The sequence below is a fragment of the Petaurus breviceps genome, unplaced genomic scaffold, assembly GCF_028583685.1.
Source record: "Petaurus breviceps papuanus isolate PSGF00001 unplaced genomic scaffold, PetGlider_PUasm1.0 76, whole genome shotgun sequence".
Lineage (NCBI taxonomy): Eukaryota > Metazoa > Chordata > Mammalia > Diprotodontia > Petauridae > Petaurus > Petaurus breviceps.
In genome coordinates, this window is record NW_027186473.1 from 33,770,768 (window position 1) to 33,791,975 (window position 21,208).

Here is a 21,208-nt window from a genome sequence, read left to right on the forward strand (position 1 = left end):
TATCTATCTATCTATCTATCTATCTATGTTCTTTGTTGAGTGTTTCCTTCCTTTCCTTCTCTTCTCCTGAGGGAGGCCCTTCACAGCCATAGATTATCACCAATCTTTTGCACAGAGGAGCTTCACACATGCTGGCAGCTGTGGAGAGAATCACATGAGCTTTGTCAGTTTCCCTCTGCACCTGGCCCCATGTGGGGAAACTCTTCTGCTTGATCACTGCTCTGTGGCACTTTCTGTCTATAGCCTTGTCAAGGTGCTTCCCGAGGTTTTCAGTGTGCTAGTGATGTATTGCTTAGATATGGCGGGGAGCCAGGTAAATGTGGTAGGTTCATGCATAAGCAGCACTAGGGAAAATCCGAATTAACTGTCCTTAAAATCACTAAGATATTCAATGCATCTTAAAAAGTACTCTGAAGTGACTTGTCATTTGAGAAAATATGCCAAATGACTTGGAGAAAGGAGTCCTTTTGTTGATTTATAAAGCTAATAAAGCATCCTGGAGTAGTGAGACCCCAATATTGTTGGTTTATCTGGGATGTATCTAATATCAATCATGCATTATACCAGTGGTGTATAGCAGTGGGCTAAGTGATGAATGATGTGATATTTCTCAGTACCTTGTGGGAAAATGTTGAAATGGCAATCCCAAGTAAGGATGTATATTGGCATACGTAGTTTTCAGTGTCATCATATAGGTACGGACGCATGAGCAACTGGGCTCAGACCAACTAATTTAATGTAAGATTCTAGCAAATGATCAGTTATCAAAAGGCTTTTGTCCTTTTGAGTTCTAACTTCAGTTCCATCAACGTGTTTCACTCATTAACTTCAGAACTTGTCTTTCAGGAAACTGGGAGGATATTGGTAGATATTCCTGGAAGTATGTCTGTTATGTGAAATCATGAGGGGTTATTGGCTTTTGGTATTACTTACAGTGGTAAAATGAACATCCCCTTTGCATTGAAATCAGTTAATTTAAATGAAAGTAGTTACTAAGAAAGTTTAGGGTTTCTTTGTCTTGATGTCTAATGTTTCAAATAAAACATTTAATTTAAAAATCTTTCCTTGAAATAAAACATGTTTTATTTTCATTTGAATATTGCTGATATAAGATGAGAAAACAACAACAACAACAACAAGGATTCAGGTTAAGATCCAGAGACATCTTCCCTTTTCACACTCCCTTCAAAATCTGGATGCAGGCAAATCATCTTCCTTGTGATGGGGAAAATGCATGTTGCATCTTGTTCACTGTATGGAAAAGCTGCTTTCTGGTTTCTGGAGAAGTGCTATGATACAAATTGATATGAGGAAGAGATTTGTAAATTAAAAAATGATGTTTTGGGAGAAAAATCAGGGAAAAAATTCTCCTTCTAGATTGTGTAATTTGAGCTAAATCTAGAAAGAGAACAAGTTCATTTTCCTTAAAAAGTTTTAAGTATTTTAATGTTGATGTCTATAAAAGTAGAATAGGAAGAGATTTTTCATCTTCAACTTGAATTTCTTTTTACATTTGCTTTCCAATTAATATCTGCCTTAAAGAATTAAAATGCCTAAACATAGAACTGGAGATGGCCAAGAAAAGTGAAAGATGTTGATGCTCTTGCTACTTATTTAAATAATTCAAAAACTGTATATTGTATGTATGTATGTCTGAAACCTCTTTGGATGATAAAAATGATATGCATAATTTTGTGAAATTAGATTTAATAGAAAATAGCATACATTGCAGAGAAATTGTCACATTTTGGAAATTATAATTTATTTTCAGTTGTGATTTTCTAAGAGTTACTCTTTAGATGAAAAATAGGTATTTTAAATTTTGTCTAAATATATCTTTGCAAAACAGGCAGTCTATCACATCAGCTGTCATGTATTTTGGTAGAAATTATTTCTGAATGGGGAAAAATAAATATCTAGGAAAACAGATTTAAGGGAAGAGATATATTCTGAAATCTTTTTTTTCAAAATGACCAAAATTTTGAAAAAAATCAATGTATTTCTGGTATGTCACCTCATCTGGTTTTGACATACTGAAGATATGGATAAGAATTAAGTAGCAAGTATCAAATTAAATTTTCTTTTCCTCCTGGGTTTTTTATTTGGGTTTGCATTTAAGAAAAATGATTTTTAAGTATTAGAGTATTAATTATCCATTTGTCAACACTCTATAACAGTACCTAGTAAACCTGTGTATAAATAATGTATATTCAGAATACACAGGCAGAAAATAGCATGATACTGTGTGTGTTTGCCAATTAATATAGTCAATATTGGCATATCTATAGATTGGTAATTTCTAGTGGATTTTTTAGGTTTTTATACTTGGATTAAAAAAATCTGAAATACTTACAATGTGTCTAGATAGTTTTATCTTAAAAATCGGGGCCTTTGCTTATACAGTCATTCTAATTGTTTGCTTTCCCTTGCTGTGCTCTAAAGACTGTTACTTCCTCAAAGAAAAATAAACAGAGGATTTTTTTCTGCTTATTGAAACATCCAATCTAGTCTATTTATAGTCACTTGAGCTAATCTTATAGCAGAATTTTAGAGTTTCCAAAAGAAAGGTTATTTTAGAAGGTCAAGGGAAATTTCTATCCATATACTAGAGTGGTTAGATGCACATATTGAATAATACTACAGAATTTTAAAAAGAAAGAAAGGAAGGAAGGAAGGAAGAAAGAAAGGAAGGAAGGAAGGAAGGAAGGAAGGAAGGAAGAAAGAAAGAAAGAAAGAAAGAAAGAAAGAAAGAAAGAAAGAAAGAAAGAAAGAAAGAAAGGAAGGAAGGGAGGGAGGGAGGAAGAGAAGGAAAGGAAAAAAGGGCCAAGGAGCTTTTTAGACATTACTTTCTCTGACCAAATACTCTGTTCATTGCAGAAGCAAAGGATTTTGACTATATATGGTAGAATCATAGGTCCATTCCATGGTATCAAGAATATTCACTTTTTATAACAAATGTGAATGCTTACATAGATTCACTTTAAAATGTAATTGGAAATTCCTTCCAGAAAGTAATACCTGTTTGTAACAAGAAAAACAACAGTGGTGTTAGTAATAAATAACACTCATATTACTATATATTACCTATGCAAAGCTCTTTGCATATTTTTTCTTATTTTATCTTCACAATAACCTTTGAAAAAGGTTCTTATAATATCATTTTACAGATAAAGAAACTGAGGCAGAGCTTAAGTGATTTTCCCAGGTTCGCATGGCTATTGTCTGAGGGGGCATTCAAATCATCCTGTCTCTAAGTCCACCTCACTATCCACAAATAAACAAACCCACACATAACAAATTTTCTATTCCTTTATATTTTTTTAGTGCACAGACAACATTTTCTTCAACTAGTACTGACTGGTACTTAATTAACTTTGTTAATCTAGACCTGCATATGAAGGGCAAAGGATGAAAAATGGCACAACCTCTAAAGAAAATATTAAATACAAGAATACAGATGTGTAGAAAATAATGGGCAAGCAAAACTAGTACACAGAAAAGGAAAAGGTGCTAATTGAAAACCTATACAGATATCATTGCAAGTAATATTTCATTTTATTACTAAATTACTGTTTAATGTGCTAGAGGCTACATTCATTTTCCTTCAAAAAGGAAATTCAGAAAAGATATAAAAGCAGCCCAGGGAAAAAAGGCAGAGATTAGTAACTAATATCAAATATTTAAATATTTAAAAATATTTAATTGTCATTGAGAAAAAAATCATCAAGATTAAAAGCCTATTGGTTTCACATATTTTAAAAATTATTTTGCTTTGGGAAAATAAAAACAACAGAAGTCTAGAGGTGTGTGTGTGTGTGTGTGTGTGTGTGTGTGTTCTGTGTTGTATTTACACATGCAAATCTTCAATAGTTCTGCAACTTGCAGTACTAAAGAGATGCCTGGGCCATTGAAAGCGTAAGTGCCTAGCCTATCGTCACCCTATAATACAAATCAGAGGCTGGGTTTGAATGTAGGTCTTCTAGACTCTGTGACTGGTTCTCTTCCCATTATGCCACATGGCTAAATATTAACAATATCCTCAGCTTGACATGAATTTGGTTAACATGTAAAATGTCTTTTTGTTAGAGATCAACTTAATTATAATAATTAACTTAGTAGAGATAGATGTTTTATGTGACCTTGTGAATGAAAACTACCAGTTTTATCTCATAATTTCCTATTCTTTTTGATTTTTATGGATCATATGTTAAAATAGCAGTTTTTTGTCTTGCCCAGATGGCTAGAAGTTATATTAAGAGGACTGGTATTTTCATAAGTACTATGTATACCAAAAAAGTGACTTATGATCTTTCTTAGGTTCCATAGGAATTTCAGTTGAAGAATATAAAGGTACTCCAGGGAGATCCAACTCCTCTTCTCTTAATTTTCTTAATTAAAATTATTTCCTTCCTCCCCCCTCCCCCTTTGTTTTCCTTTCCTCCTGGTAGAAATAGTATAAAAGACTTAGCTTGTCAAGGGTCTTCTATAACATTTTGAATTTCTTTATGCTATTTCTAGTTTGCTTCTATAATCCAAGCTTCAGTTCACATTTGCATTCCTCAACAGCTGACTGCTCACTAATTTATTTCCAGACTTCTGCATACCAATTATCAATGGAATGTTAGAGTCGGAGGCAGACTTGGTATCGTACATAGCTTAATTTAAAATAAAAAGCCATTATAAAGTGAGATTAATATGTGATAAGAACCCTGGATTTTCTTCCTTTTAAAAAACCATTTACCTAAAGAACTGCTCTTATCTCCTGAGTACTTGTGGATAATACCGAAAAGTTCTATATTTCTGGGAGGAAAAAAAAAGTTTTTCTATAGTGCCTATTTCATATATAAAACAATTTATAATGCAAGATAGGCTAGAATTTTAAATAATAATAAATAATGGCTCAAGAGCTTAGGTTTGTTAAGACCTGACTAATTAATTAAAGACAATCATGTAATCATTTAAACTAGACCTTTATTTTACTTTCTTATAGTTTTCTTTTTGTTTTCATAAAAAAAATAGACTATATTTCATTATTCCCTATGTAGGAATTATAATATTCTAGTAACTAAAAGTGAGTTCTTAAACATATTTCATAAATGCTTGTCCACACTTAACAGAAACTTAAATGGATTTTTCTTTGTTATTACAAATTAGGAGTTAAATGATAAACAGTATTCTATACTGTCAGAGACACAGATAGTAATTTTTCCTGGTGAAGTACCACAAACTATACATGGACACAGAATATGAAACTGTGTTCAGGAGGAAGTGGGGATAGTTTGGGCAAGGCAGGAAGGAGCTTACCACACCTGGTCTGGGAGATGCCTAATTTTTAACTAAAGATAATTGCTAGCTATATAGCAACCCCTATTGATGTACCTGCCCTCTAAACTTGACCCTGGCCAAAATCTTCATTCCCAACCCCCCAATTTACACTTCCCATTAATTAATTAAGTGTTTACTGGACTCTCAAATAGAAACTATTTGGTGTTATGCCATTGAGAGGAAGTTAATGGGAATGGCATTTTAATTTGAAACCTTAATAGCATTAAAGTATTTGTAAATAAACAGCATTGGGTTGGCTAGAACAATGGCTGCTGGTATAGAACAAGTAATAACCTATTTGTCAATAGGATCTACAGCTGGGTCACTCTGTACTTTTACTACCTAGGGTCACTAATTACAATAATTTGCTATAGGATTCTTTCCAGGTAGTGAGTTGTAATTAGTTGGTGATAATAGGGACTACTACAGTGTCATCAAGAACAACCTCTTAAAGAGTTATTGAGTAGATGTTAAAAATGGATTTTTCCCCTGTTAAGAAAATTAATTTCATTTAGACATTTCAGTTGACCAAGGCATGTTAATTTTCCTAATCTATCTATAGGGTATTCATTTTGTTCCACCTCGGCATTTCAGAATATACTTTAAAAAACTCAATAGATCTCCCTTTTAAATTTCTTTCCCCCCTACCATTAAAATATTGTAGAAAATAATGTTCAATAATCATCATTTAAAAGTTAAAAAAGGTCTTTCGTCTGAGTTATTTCAGTGTGACATTTCACAGAGTATTATGAGGGTTCTATTCCTCACCTCACCTCCCAAATCTGATAACTACTATGCTTGTTCTGAATAGTGTCAATGCCATTACTTTTCTCAGATACCATAAAGAAATGACCCATTCTTTCTCAGTTGTCTGCCTACCAGAAGCTGCTTTTCATTCTTGTATATAGATTACTATGTGAACTTCAGTGATGATCCACTTAATTCTACAATTCAAGTAGTGTTACATTCATCTCATTGGAGAGTTCATTTTGACTCTATCAGTCCCTCTCGATTCTTCCTTTCTTCCAGCACCTCTCTCAGGGCCATGGGTAATACTGAAATTCCTCTCTACAGTTTGTGTCTTTTTTCCTACTTGTAGGCATGGATCTTTTCTCCAATTGTACTGAGGAGTGTAAAGCTTTGGGCCACTCGGATCGATGCTGGATGCCTTCCTTTGTCCCCTCAGATGGACGCCAGGCAGCAGATTACCGTAGCAATCTGCATGTTCCTGGGATGGACTCTGTGCCAGATACTGAAGTGTTTGAAACACCAGAAGCCCAGCCTGGGGCAGAGAGGTCTTTCTCCACCTTTGGTAAAGAGAAGGCCCTTCACAGCACTCTGGAGAGGAAGGAGCTGGATGGACTGCTGTCTAATACACGAGCGCCTTACAAACCACCATATTTGAGTAAGTACTATGTCAAAGGCCATGTGAAAATGTTCTCTTTTCATAAATAAAGCTTGACCTTCCTTTCTCCTCAGTAAATTAGTGTAGATTTTTCAGACAATGGAGAAAAGTGACTCTTCTTATATTCAGGTCCCACTGAAGAAGAAAATGATCAGAAAGATGGGTTTCAGATATTACGATACCATAGAATCATACAAAAGGTAACATCCATAGAAGCATACTTTGTAGTTTTGTCAAAGAAGAGGTTTCCAAATGCCTTTCACACTTGTTTTGGAAATTACTTTCATGCTTGTTTATGCTCATGCTTTTGAAGGAGTAAATTAAGGTAGAGGAATGTTTTTAACAACATTTTAATTGTTTGGTGTCTCTTGTTTCCTTTCTTACAATTGAGCTATTTTCATCCTTTTATAATGATATTAGTAACCTTGGGTCATTTTGGGGAGGTAGCAGAAGAATAATCCATCCTCTAGGTGCAGCATTTTAGGCTATTCCAAAGATATATTTTTATCTATCCTAAGTAACTCCTTAGCATTGGTGTGAACACAAGTCTCTGATTATAATCAGCACTTAGGAAGTATTGTGATTGAAAGTGAATGGGTATAGGAAAGTCCTCAATGTATTCCTTAGGGTTCTCCTGTCTTTGAAATGTTTTTCAAATCATACCCAGTTCTGTGATTCTAAGTACTATTCTCTAGGTGTAGTATATTCTAGTTGGACCATGGAAAGTAAAAATGCCCTGTGCTTAAATGTCAGCTTTCATCTGAGGATTTCAAATCACTTTAAACATAGAACCCATTTGGTCTCAAAAACATCCATTGTCAGAGAAGGAAGAAAGCAGGTTATATCATTACTTCCTTTGAGCTAATGGATAAATGTCAGCAGAAAGTCAAGTGTCTTGGTCAAGTGTGCATGAAATATTACTTGAGGAAGATAAAACCTTTAACTCTTTGATGAAAAGGTGATGATGTTTTCCCCATAAACAGCAGGTTCTCTCCATGAGAATTCTCTTACTTGGAAGTCACTGATTATCTTCCATTGGAAGGATGTCCCATAATCAGAAGCCAGAAATATAAGGGCTGATTTCTTAAAGAAACAAGTTATTTTTGAGAAAGCTCAAACGACATGGAAAAAAGAAAAACAATCTTAGAATTTGGAGAAAGGAAAAGAAAACGATGTCCTCCTAATCTATTATGAAATTAGACAAAAAAGGTTATTAGATTTCATGCTTCAAATTTACCACTGTCTAAAATAAAGAACTTGCAAAGGACATGGGGGTCTTCTAATTTGAACATTGATAGGGAAACCAGAAGTCTCCCTGTAACTGTCAAGGGGGTGTCTCTTTCTCATTGCTTTTTCACTAAGAGTCACTGAGCCCAGTCTTTATCAGATGGTCAGTTGTTTATTAGAATTACATGTTTGGAAAGTCTAACAAAATACATGGCATGTTTGGACCCAATGACCACTACTAATTCAAGCCAAGTTTAACCTTTGTGTTGTCTCTCAATATATAGTAATAAAGTAACTGTACTTATATAAGTAATATGAAATTTGATTAATAGTTAAGTTGTTGCAATCCAGTTCACTACCCTGCATAAATTCCTGTTACTCATTTCATAGGCTCCCTAGAACATTTGAAATTTCAACAATTAGAGATAGCTTAGCAGGATGGATGGGTGGCCATGGCCTTAATGGAGTCTGAATGATCTCTGACACGTATTGACTGGATGACCCTTCTCAAGTCAATTGTTGAATTTATAAAGGAAGTTTCCAATAAAATCACAAGTCAAGTTCAAAATAATGTTAAAGTTCAAACAATGTTATTTTGTAGATTTTTTTATTTTTAGTAGTTTATTTGTTGACTTAGTAATGAAATATATAATTTTACCAGCAAGATAATGATTCATTTTGATAATAATTTGCATATAAAACAGATTTATATGAATGATGATGATATTAATAGTTATTCGAGACACAAAGACTCAAGACATTGAGTCAAATGATCTTTTCTAATTTCTCTAATTTCATCCTAGATTAAGAAGATACAGTCTTTCTTTTGTCTATTATCATAGTTACATAAATATAATTTAGAATACATTTTTCTTTTGTTATTCAATATTAAGATATCTGCAATTTAAACATAGACTTTCCTATTTTTTTATGCGGAGTAGTATATTATAAGTATGTAATTTCCTATTATTTAATCTTTTGTTAAACTACAATAAATATAGATGGGGGATTCTTAACTTTGGTTTTGGACCCTAAATGGACCCATTTAGTCATCTATTGAATTTTATTAATATCTTCTCAAAATAATGTTTTTAAACAAAATAAATATATAGAATTATGAAGAAAGCCAGTTATATGGAAATACAGTTAACAAAATATTAAAAACAAACAGTATTATATATTCCAGATTAAGAACCCCTGATAAAGCCATGGCAGTTCAAACGATACAAAAGGGAAATGCTATAATATTAATTCAGTCATAGGATGTAGCTTGTGGTGGACAAAATGAAATCTTGTCTTTGTATATTATTTGACATAATAAAAAAATAAACTAAACCTCTAGACAGTGTAAAATCCTATTTCCTTTGTGTTCCAGTGCTCACACTAAATGTATGAATTAAAGAATTTGATTAGAATTTTTTAGGGTTTTTGGAGGGGAACTCACATGACATATGATGGAAATTTCCATCATAAGTATACATAGCCTTTGACCATCCTTTGAAATATTTTTGAATAGCAATTGTCCTTGCCACATATTTTGAAGGTAACCACAGGTGCAAAGATATTCTAGCTCTGGATCAGTTGGAATGTAAAATTCTTTGTGCAAATGATACCAGTTTTTTTCCTTAATCTTATTAAATTTCATGTATGCTTTTTAGATGATGAAGGAAACCTTAAAATTTTAGAAATTCTTTAAGTCATCTTCTGACTTAATGTTAGTTTCTCTTTAATTGATAAGCACATGAAGCATGTATGACAGTTTTCTCTTTGAAGCCTTAATTTTAGTAATTGCAAAAGGTGCTAAGGATTTTGGAAGCCAAAATACATCAATCACTTTTTTTTTTAGGAAGAAGTAAATTAAATATGACAAGAGTTTCTTTTTGTCCACCACAAAAGAACATCAGGTCGATCTCTTAGCCAGACTTTGGCACCTCAGATTGTCTGGGCTTCACAATATGGGGTGTAATGAGCATGCAACAGACTAGGAGAGAGCCCCACCATCCGTCTTTCTCTGTTCCCACTTCCCATGATCTACCCTTAGTCTTAGTTACCTATTTACCCCAAATTCTTTCTGTTCTACTGCTCAGCACCATCTAAGAACTCAAATGTATCTCTCAAGTGTTACTGCTATTCAGGTTTAATATGAAGAGTGAATATAAAAAATAATATGACCTTTATCTAAAATAATTCTTGAGCACAATTATCATTAGGGTTATGTTTTTAATACATAGTTATATTCCCTCTGACACTTGCATACTGTTTGACTTTGGGAAGGCTCTTTAACCTCTAAGTACCCTCCATTAGCCCTCTAAAACAATAAATTGCAGAAAAGGTTCCAATCTATATTGGTGGAGTGATCTTCCTTAACTGTAGCAATGAAATCCCAGATCCAGAAATAAAAAAAAAAATGTACATAGTCTTAAAACTAGCAAGTGTAACATTGTAATTAAAGCTATTATTCAATTTATTTTCATAAAAAAATTTTTAAATACTCACCAGCCTTATGTTAGGAACAAAAATTAGCACCTCTATTTCTATATCTCTTATCTTTATCTCCATTTCACAACAGCTCCTGCTCTCCCTCAAGAAGCTGTGTGTGTGTGTGTGTGTGTGTGTGTGTGTGTGTGTGTGTGTGTGTGTGTGTGTGTGTGTGTGCTTAAGCACTGACAGTAGGGCAGGTGAGGAAAAACCTTAGGTAAGAGATAACCCTTGGGCTGTCTTTAAGGGAGTAAAGGATTCCAGAAGGTTAGTGTGAGGAAAGAGAAAAGACACAGAGGTAGATGATGGAAACCTATTTATAGGAAGTTGCAAGATTCTCAGGAACATACTGTGTGATACAGACCAATGTGAAATAAGTCTAGGCTTTAGAAAGATTGGAGCCAGCTTGTGAATAGGCTTTAAATACGTTAACAGAGGAGTTTACTATAAAGGTAATACAAGAAGAACTTTTTTTCCACTTCTTTAAAAAAGCACTTGTAAATGGACACTTGTGACTTATAATTAATATGTATTGTAAAGTTTTGAGTATAGTAGTAAGAATTTTTCTTTCATTGATTACAGGAAATTGATTTTCCTTTGTAAAGCACTAAAATGTAAATCCAAATTATCATTTAAATGTACTTGCATACAGAATTCACCTCTATATAAAAAAAGCTAGGTGTTTAGGCACATGATTTTCTCTGTAAGAGAGCAATATTTTAAAATTTTGTCAGGTACCTTAAAACTATTGAAAATTATATATACATATATACACATATATTATATATATCACATATACATATATTATGTACATGACAAAAGATTTAGAATGCATACTCTATACTGTGATGTTTTGCTTCTTGTGACCAATTAGTGGGTGGTTTTGAATTCGTTAATCATCATTTTCCATCTACTCATAAGAAATTCATGAAAAGGGTTTTGGTCTCAAGTTCAATATAATTTTCCAATTATCATAAAACAAGGACATAATGATTAATATCTAGGTACAGTGAAAATTAATCCTTCAAATAGTAAAGGAAGCAAAAATATTTAGATGGGTTTATAATATTTAGATTTAGATGTACAATATTTAAATAGGTTTATAATCAAATGATCATTGATTAGATTCACTGTAAAAGTATAGTGAATTTGAATTATATTTTTCCCATGGATTTATTTTCTTGCTGTTGTATAGTAAAGGGAAAAATAAAAACAAATATTTGCCTTTGTTCTTTTAAAAATAAAATTTTAATTTCAGTGTAAAAACATAGGATATAAAACATGACTCTAAATATACCATATAGCAAACATGAAACATAAGGAGCAAGATAACAAAAATCTTCCTTAAAAAAGATTTTTATTTCACCCAGAAGAATTTGAAAGATATAGATTATGTATGTACAGTGTACAGTTTAAAAGGTTTTACTACTCAAAATAATGTGGTGGTTTGGGAACTGAAATGTTTTCACAATATAGCAGTATTAGTTTAAGGACAGGGATGCAATTATCAAAAGATTTAATTTGGAAAGAATACATTGGATAAAATACTCTTCATTAATAAGATTTCCTGCAATTATATAGAACCAAAATTTCCCTGTTATAACCACATAGCCTTTAAAGTGCAACTTTTCCTTTAAGAAGCAAGCAATCAGGCATGATAGGATTTACTGATGGAGGTGACAGCAGATATGATTTGGTCTAGCTCTCTTCTTTTAAAGATGAGGAAACTTTTATAGATGAAGACCAGGAGGATGAAGCGGCTTACCCAAAATTGTACTGATACTAATAACAGAGTTGAGATTTAAACCTGAAATCTCTGATTCCAAAGGTACTGTTCTTTCCCCTATATCAATAGGAGTTGATTCAACTCCTATAGATTCTGGACATGAAAGAATTCAAGAAAGTGAAGAAATGATTTGGAACAGTGTTAATTGTATATAATCCTCTCACTTAAGCTAAGGAGAGTGAGATGTCAAAGATTTAGGAAATTACTGTAAAGAATATTTTATTTGAGGCAATACTAAAGAGAGCCTGGAAAGGAAAGTAGACTGGGAGCCAGAAGACTTGAATTCTAGACCTGGTACTCCCATTAAAGTAATTGTCTTGGCTTGTTTAACCAAAAAAAACAAAACAAAACCCAAAAGAGGATAGGTTGGAGAACAGTTGAATGTGGAAAATAGAGGGATCAAAGTTACATCTAAATTCTAAAAGATTGTAATGGTGGTGAATATAATAGCAATGATGATTATAGTAATAAGTGAGATACTTGCAATAAACCTATAGAAGATGAGCTCACATTCTAATGCTTTTATTCAAGTACAAAAGCAATGATTCCCACCATCATCACCACCACCACCACCACATGTTCAATAGTCTACAGAACATTAAATATAAAATAATAGCAACTTTTTTCCTGGACTCTTACTATCTGAATTTCAGTCCATTGAAAAGATGAGAATTTTTGAATGATAACAAAAACAGCAACAATGCTAGATGACCACAGTGGGGATGTTGTAGAGAAGATTTTGGTCTAATGATGGGACTTGATATCCTCAGAGGCTCTCAGATTTCAGATTCTGTGACTCTGGAAAAATATAATCTTTATTAGAGATGTGTATCAAGTTCTGAATTTTTGTTAAAATTCAATAATAGAACTATAGGATAAAGGAGACCCACCTTTTTTTTTTTATGAAAAAGGTCTGAGGGTTTTTAGCAGATCATAAACTTGTTAAATGTTCATAGTGAGATGATGCTACCCCAAACAAAAACAAAAACAAACAAAATAAAACAACAGCAACAACACTGACAATGACAAAATTTAATATAATTTAGGTGCAGTTGCTGTGTCCAAAGTTTAAGAAACAAGAATCATTCTACTTTCTGTTTTTGTCAGAGCACACTTCTGAAACGAAGGGGATAGAAATAGATGATCTAGGTTTTCTCTAGCTTTAAACATTCCCTATGTCTTTGAGCTGCAGGAACTTACACAACTCTCTTTATTTCTCTAAACTTTGTGGAAATTATATGTAAAATAAGCGAGTCAAATTAAATGTAATTCTTGGCAAAATTTTGCAGCTTGAAATAGCTGAATTTTGCAGATTTTATTTTAACATTTGAAAATTTCCTAGGCAAAACCAAACCTTCTTATAAGAATTTATGTTAAGCAGTAAGATGGATCTGACCAAACCTAAGCTAAGCGATTTTTTTTTTTTAGAGCAATTGGGTTTAAGTAACTTGCTCAGGGTTACATGGCCAGTTATTTCTGGGTGTGGTGCTGAGTGTCTGAGCCCGGATTTGATCCCAAGGTCATCCCAACACTGGAGCCGGTACCCTTACTCGCTGAGCCACCTGGCCGCCCCTAAGCAACTGGGGTTAAATAACTTGCTCAAGGTTACACAGCCAGGTGTTTCTGGGTGGGTGCTAAGTGTCTGAGCCTGGATTCTATCCCCAGATCATACCAACACTGGAGCAGGTGCTCTTACTCGATGTGCTACCTGGCCGCCCCCAAGCTAAGCGAATTTTGTTTCTTTGATAAAAGACAACTGCTATATGTCTTATTTAATCAAAATAACTTAGAAGTTAGGATAGGAATAGCTGTGAAACTGTGTGTGTGTGTGTGTGTGAAAAGAGAGATTCTAAATCTATTGTTTTCTTCATGGATTCATAGGGCTAGAAGAGACAAACTAGGGGGAACCTGCTGCCACTCTTAAATTTCTCAAAAGCTTGAGAAGACTTTAAGCTCACATGCACATAATGAGCAGAGTTAGTATATAGTTCTTTCTATACACTATGTCCCCTCTCCCTATCACTGTTCTGTTACAGCTTACCGAAAGCAAACATATTAGACCCTTTTCAAAGCCGATCATTATTATAGTTTAATGGATCTTATTTTCCAAATTGTTAGTTAAGTTCTACGTGTCTCTTCTGAGTCCTTTCTTTTACATTCTTAGTTCTTAGAACATAATAAGATAGAGTCTGATACTGATAGCGTACCCAATATAAAAGAGAATTACGTTGTCTAATGCCATTTATTCGTTGTGCTATGATATTTGCTTTATGATGGTCATCCACTTATCATATCCAAAATAGAATGCTGCTCTTTGCAGTCTTGTATCCTTTTATCATATTGCTTTACTTAAAAAAAAATCATTAATTTCATTGGGCTTTTGGAAATTTCAATTCAAATAAATTTGTAAAGTGCTTATTTATTAAAAGCTTACTTTGTGCCAGGCACTGTTTCTGGTTTTCTGTATAATGTGCTTATGTTTTGTTAATTGAACATCTGCTTCTTTTTTTTCTTTTGTTTTTTTAAGGGAAATATTCAAGTTTTTTAAAAAATATTTTTTTGTTCAGTTCTTTCTTTTTTTTCTTATAGTTTCTCCACGTTTCTAAAATTTTAGTTCTGTTTCTAGTCTTTGTGAGAATGTATCCTAATTTGTAATAATAACAATCTTCCTCCTTGAAAAAGTTTATTTATCAGAACCAAATTATATTTGACCTTAACAATATAATTGCCATGCTATCTACAGTGAATTCTCTTAACTCAAAATTTAAACCACAAAAAGTCAAATAATTAAAATTATTCACACATTCTACTTTTATAGAAGACAAATACCAGTAGAAGAATCAATATAATTTCCAGTCAATCTCCTCTGTGTTCTCTTATCTTTAGAATTATATAATGATTATTGATGCTGCTAATGACGATCTTAGGGAAGGCACAATCCCATAGTTTCCTGTAAGGTTATTAAAGAAAGGTTGAATTATATTAACTAGTGTTTTCTTTTTTCTGTTTTAGCCAATGCAAAATTACCTCCTTTTATGTCTGTAGATAATATTTTGAAGTTAGCTAGTTAAATAATACAATTAATCCTTTTCTATTTGATGGAGAAAAGTACCAATTTTTCTTTTCATTAACGTTTTCCACCTTTATAGTTTTCGAAATCATTTCAAACACCAGTTAAGATGACAGAATATTAACCTCATTTTTATTTGTCAACCTATTTGACCTAACTTAGAGAGAGCCTAAATTTTTTTTTCTAATTATTATTATGAATACTTTCGACAGTCGGGTGATCCACAATGGATCCCTTCTCAGAATAATATTTTTAAATGCATTAAACAAAACTCATAGTATTGCAAAGGAAACTAATTATATTGCAGGAGTTAGCAACATATTAAACATACACATACATACACACATTAGTAACTTTTTTGCATTTAATTTTTATTCTGAAATTAACAAACACTCGATAAAATGAGTATTTTCATGTGTGTGTGGTAGTAGTACTACTAGCCATAGAGAGAATAAAAGGATTATGCATGAAATAGCAGATCTCTGTTATGTGCAGCTGGGTTTTCTAATATAAATGTTTAACCTATAGTTGTCTTAACTATGCTTCTTTCTTGCCTTTATTCTTTTATCCTTTCTGCATTAAAAGGATACCTCATTTATCCCCGTTCCTTCCTTCCTTCCTTCCTTCCTTCGTTCCTTCCTTCCTTCCTTCGTTCCTTCCTTCCTTCCTTCGTTCGTTCGTTCGTTCGTTCGTTCGTTCCTTCCTTCTTTCCTTCCTTCCTTCCTTCCTCCTTTCCCTACTCCATCCTATTTCTCTGCATCCCCTCACCACTAGACCATTTATTAAAAGAAAAAAAAAGACTAACCAAGCCCTTGTAACAAATATGTGTGTTCACACAAAACAAATTCCCACATTGGCTATGGCCAAAATATGTTGCATTTTGCATTTTGAATTCATCACCTCTCTGTCAAGGGTATATAATTTCCTTCATTCTTTGCCTTCTAAAATCATAGTTGGTTACCACATTGATTAGTGTTCACAAGTCACTCAAAGTTGTCTTTACATGTTGTTGTTATTGTATAAATTGTTCTGGCTCTCCTCAGTTCTCTCTATATCAATTGATACAGATCTAAGTTTCTCTGAAACTATCCATTGCATCATTTTGTGCAGCACAATTTCCAGTAATTTAATTGTAAACATTTTCTCACAGAGTATGCAACTACCAGCCCCATTTCTTCTCATTTATTTTGGATTCCTAAAAGGAGACTTATCACTCAACGCATATTACATACTGATGGGGTGGTACATTCATTTCTGAGGTTATCCTTTCCTCCTCATTATATACAATCCCTGAGTAGTAGAAATTTCCTTTTTTGGTTGCTATTTATGTCTGCTTCTGAATTCATTTTCTTATATCAAGATTTTGCGTAACAACGATAGAAATGGTGAACATAGATTCTTCAATAATATTTAAATCAGTTTAAATCATAGTACTTCAGAGGATTCTCTTGACTTTGTTATGACTTCAGTATTATTTTTCTTTCTGTTTAATAAAATTCAATTCAATACATTTTCTTTGGGGGACCTATTTCACATTCTAAAAAAAAAAGATTTACTTTTTTGTTCTCTATTCCTCAACTCTTTCAAAGTTATGTAGCATTTAGTCATCTTTTACTTCTTTTGTACTATAAATCTAATGTTATGTAGGTTGCTCTATGAAGCAGATGACATGAGTTCTAACACTGGCTTTCATAGTTACTAGCTCTGTCACTCTGGGCAAGCACCTTGACCTCTCTGTGCTTCAAGGTGCTCCGGACTGAATCATAGAAAAGTAATCTCATAGACAGGATAGAAAACTAATTTAATAGACAGGATCTGTGTTAATTGATGGAGTTTCCATACCAGAAGTTCCTCATGCTGATGAAATCACAGAAATCAAAGATCTTTCACATTCCCTAGTTTGGTAGTTCGTTCCTAATTTGTTTACTTTGTTTGTGTGTCTGTCTTGTGTGTCTTATTTAGAAAGATGGCTCTTTCTAAATAAGAGATTGCTATAGTTTTGTCTCATTTTATTTATTAGTTTTCTTTGTCTATTCCAAAAAATAATATGAGCGGCCATTTCATTTCATGTTTTCACTCATACCCTTATCCATAGAGATAAAGGATTGGTACAAATTTATGCCGAGCATGGTAGCACACAATCATAGACTAAAGAGAGAAGATTTAACTGATGAACATTGTTTATATATTTAATCATTTTTGTTTGTCCATGTCTCTCTTTTATAGGCATCTCTAGATTCAATATCAAGGGTATCATTTCTCATACCCTGCATTTTAATATGCTAAACATTATCATGCAATAATATTTGTATATTACCCATTTTATGTTGCAGATCATTTCCATCCTCTTTATTGTTTTATATATTGGAAATAAATACACATTGACATTCTGACCCTCAAATGACTCTTACCAAAGAAGATTCTCAATTAAAGTGTGAATAAAAGGATAATTCAAAGAAAACAGTAACACCAGGTGATTATGTCCTTGATGCGTCATACAGAAGAATTCTGAGTCCACAAATGAATTATTTCATGAAGATTTTTTTATAGCAGGCTGGAGAGATACTTTTGGGTCTCATAACATTATTAAATATTGCTTAATTCTTTTTTGTGCAAGACTATTTTTGGGTGTATGAAGTGTATGTATGGAAGGATGTTTCCAGATTTGTGATGGGATCTGTGTGGCATCATATTAGGTAATATATACTGGTAAGGAGAGGAAACAAGGCATTGTGAGCAGAGTAGACTTAGTGTCAGGAAGACCCAAGATCAAATCCTACATCTGGTATTTCTTAGCTTTGTGATTATAGGCAAGTCATTTCAACTTCCTGAATCTCAGGCTCTGAGATTTCTTCATTAAGTTGAAGATAGGTTGGGATCTGCTTTAGTGGAAGGAGTTCTCACTGCCAAAGAAATCCTAGATACTTAACATATTGACATCTCCAGTATGTAAATCCTTTGTGAGAGGTGCATGGGCCAAGAAACACAAAAGAAGCTTTCTGGGTTGAAGGACAGTGAATGAATTGGATAATAAATGGAATGGAAGGAAAATATAGAAAATAGTGTGGAAGGTGAATGCAACCTTTCTCAAAGTTTGTTTAGTTGTTTTTTCAATCATGTACACCCAACTTGGGTTTCTTGGGAATACTAGAGAAGTTTGCCATTTCCTTCTCCAGTTCATTTTTGCAGATCAGGAAACTGAGGCAAACAGGGTTAAGTGACTTGCCCAGGATCACAAAGCTATCCAGTTCATTTTTTCAGATGAGGAAACTGAGAGAAACAGGGTTAAGTGACTTGGTCAGAATCACAAAGCTAGTAAATGTCTGAGACTGGATTTGAACTCAAGAAGAAGAGTCTTCCTAACTTGAAACCCAACTCTGTATTCACTGCACAACTTTTTTGACCCAGAATACAAGTCCTATTTGAGCTCTCTGTAGTTTATGTAGAAGAGATACTAATGGGCTCCCTCTGACAACCAAAGTTGCCTTTCTGAAGTCTGATGTGAAGTTATAGGCATTAAAGACAACAGAGTAGCATATACATACCTATAAAGGTGTTGCTTGTCATTTATTTTTATATATATGAGGTGACAAGAGAGAAAAAAATTTGAGGACCAGAGGTTGAAAGATTTTGTCACATGGGTTTTATTTTATTTACTCACCACCTTTTGCTATTTCCCAGGACTCTTTTGGCCTCCAAAGATGTGTAGATTAAAAATTAATGTGTAGGTGTTTAGATTATAAAAGACATGTAGATTAAAGAGAGAAAGTATATATAATTCTTTAAAAGTTTATATAGGGATTCAAAGCAGGATGTGTAATTTAAATGAATAATCGCTGTTTTCACAGCTTTGGCTTCAATAATGGACTAAAATATAATTTTGTTATTTAATTAGTGATATGTATGTATGTATGTACATATATATAAATATATATTATGCATTCCTGAAATCTATGTGTATATTTAAAATATAAATGTATAAATTTACATATATATCAACACATATTTATTTAGATGCACATATGTGGCTTGATCCATATACAAGTGTGTATATATGTGTGTGTGTATCAGAAGCGGCCAATATCTTGAATTAGTTAACATCAGTGAAGAAAATGTAGACTATGTTTGCATTGACAAATATCCTTAATAGTTTCTTTATTTAATTGATAGCTGCTTTATAAAAAGGAACTGATAACACATCAAAATGATATGTGGGAAACTTAGCCAAATCATGCATTGGGCTTCTGTTTAGCCTTTTGCTCCTAAGAATAATTATTGTTGTTGTTGTACTTGTCATTTTGAGATCATGATACCCTGTGCTTAGGTAATGACACTAATGGGTAGGTTCCTATTTACCAAGAAATTAGGAGTTTGACCTCAGTGTTTGGTTGTACATCTGAGACTTTTAACAGTTTCCCTGATTACAGACGTGTAACGACAACAATTTATTAATTGCCGACTATGTCATCATTTTTGCTTCTTTCTTTATTTTGATATAACAGAAGTTAGAATTTTCCATATGGATCCAATTTTATATAGTGTTTGTCCATCATAATTCATAGAAAATAGGGATAAGACCTGGATCTGTGATTTCAAAGGTATAGGAAACTAAATGCAAATTGACAACTTGTCTATGCCTTACCTACTTAGAGTTGCCTGAGTGGTTAAATAATTTGCTAAGAATCACATTTCAGAGGTGGGACCTGAGTCTAAGTCTTCCCGTCTGACTTTCTATCCACTACTCTGTACTCCCATCCATTATGTTATATATGTGACACTCATATAAAATTAGGATTTTCTTTATCATTAGATACTTTTAAGAATAATATCATATTAGATACAAAAGCTAAGACAATATTATTGCTTGTAATTTTATTTGGACCAGAATTATTTCATCAGTGTATAAACTCCCTTGACTGATACAAATAAACTTTTTTGGCGTGCTGGGAAGATAAATGACTTGCTGAGGGCCACCAAGCCAAGATGTTTCAGGGGAGATCTGGACCCAGGTTATACTGACTTGATGGCCAGACTCATTATACTTTGTTACCTCTGGAATATTATATCAAACTATTACATAAAACCTCGGCAGTATTTTCTCTACTATTTCTTCATGTTAGTGTAGTTGATTGAATGTCACCTTTATTCATCTACCCTTTAGTCTGGGGCATACAAGCTGTAAATAAATCAAATCGGCCTTTACTTCTTCCCTGATATTAATCATAAATCATCCTAAAATATAGTGTAACATTTTTATAAAGTTGATGTCAAGACCAAAATCCACATTACTGACCAATATTATCAGGACTTTAATGTAAATAAATAAGAAGTAATGATTGATTCCTTAGCATATAGTTTTGGAGAATACAGGTTGAATCTGAACCTTTGGAAAAGTAAGATAGTTTATATGGAATATATGCTGTGGGAAGACAGATACGCAGTCCCTAGGGGAACACACACACAGAGAAATACACATAGAGTCACAGAATCTGAATGTAGTAGGCATTTAATGCATGTTTCATTGAACTTAACTAATATAGCACTCTATATTTATAGGGGATAATTGGAAAGACGGGTAAGAATAGCACAGACTGAAATTGTGTCGGAAGCAATGCAATTCAAACCACTAGCACTGAAAAGAGAACCTCATACCAAAGAGATCATGGAACTATGGAGCCATAACTTCATATAAACTAAAACTCTGTTTTCTAGAGATTGGCCTCAGAAGAGACTGATACTATGTTTGCATATAAAGAAAAAAATAGCATTTCATCGATGGGTTCTTTCCAAAGGTTATGTCATCTATAGAATGAGAGAATTGTACTACTTATCTCTCATGTTCTTTTCAAATCTAAAACTCCATGAAATATATTCATTTGCTCTCTCTCTCTCTCTCTCTCTCTCTCTCTCTCTCTCT

At 33.1% G+C, this 21,208-nt stretch overlaps 1 protein-coding gene across 2 annotated transcripts in view; it reads left to right on the forward strand.

The window, feature by feature from the left end:
- PCDH10 (protocadherin 10) overlaps nucleotides 1-21,208 on the forward strand; it is a 55,902-nt gene that overhangs the window by 8,913 nt on the left and 25,781 nt on the right. The window contains exons 4-5 of one of the 2 annotated variants that reach the window (XM_069105373.1): nucleotides 6,425-6,730; nucleotides 17,625-20,894. In XM_069105373.1, the coding sequence (XP_068961474.1) occupies nucleotides 6,425-6,730; nucleotides 17,625-17,665 (347 nt within the window). In that variant the 3' untranslated portion in view covers nucleotides 17,666-20,894. Of the gene's footprint in view, nucleotides 1-6,424; nucleotides 6,731-17,624; nucleotides 20,895-21,208 lie in introns of those variants that run through there. The other variant, XM_069105374.1, reaches the window with a different exon arrangement.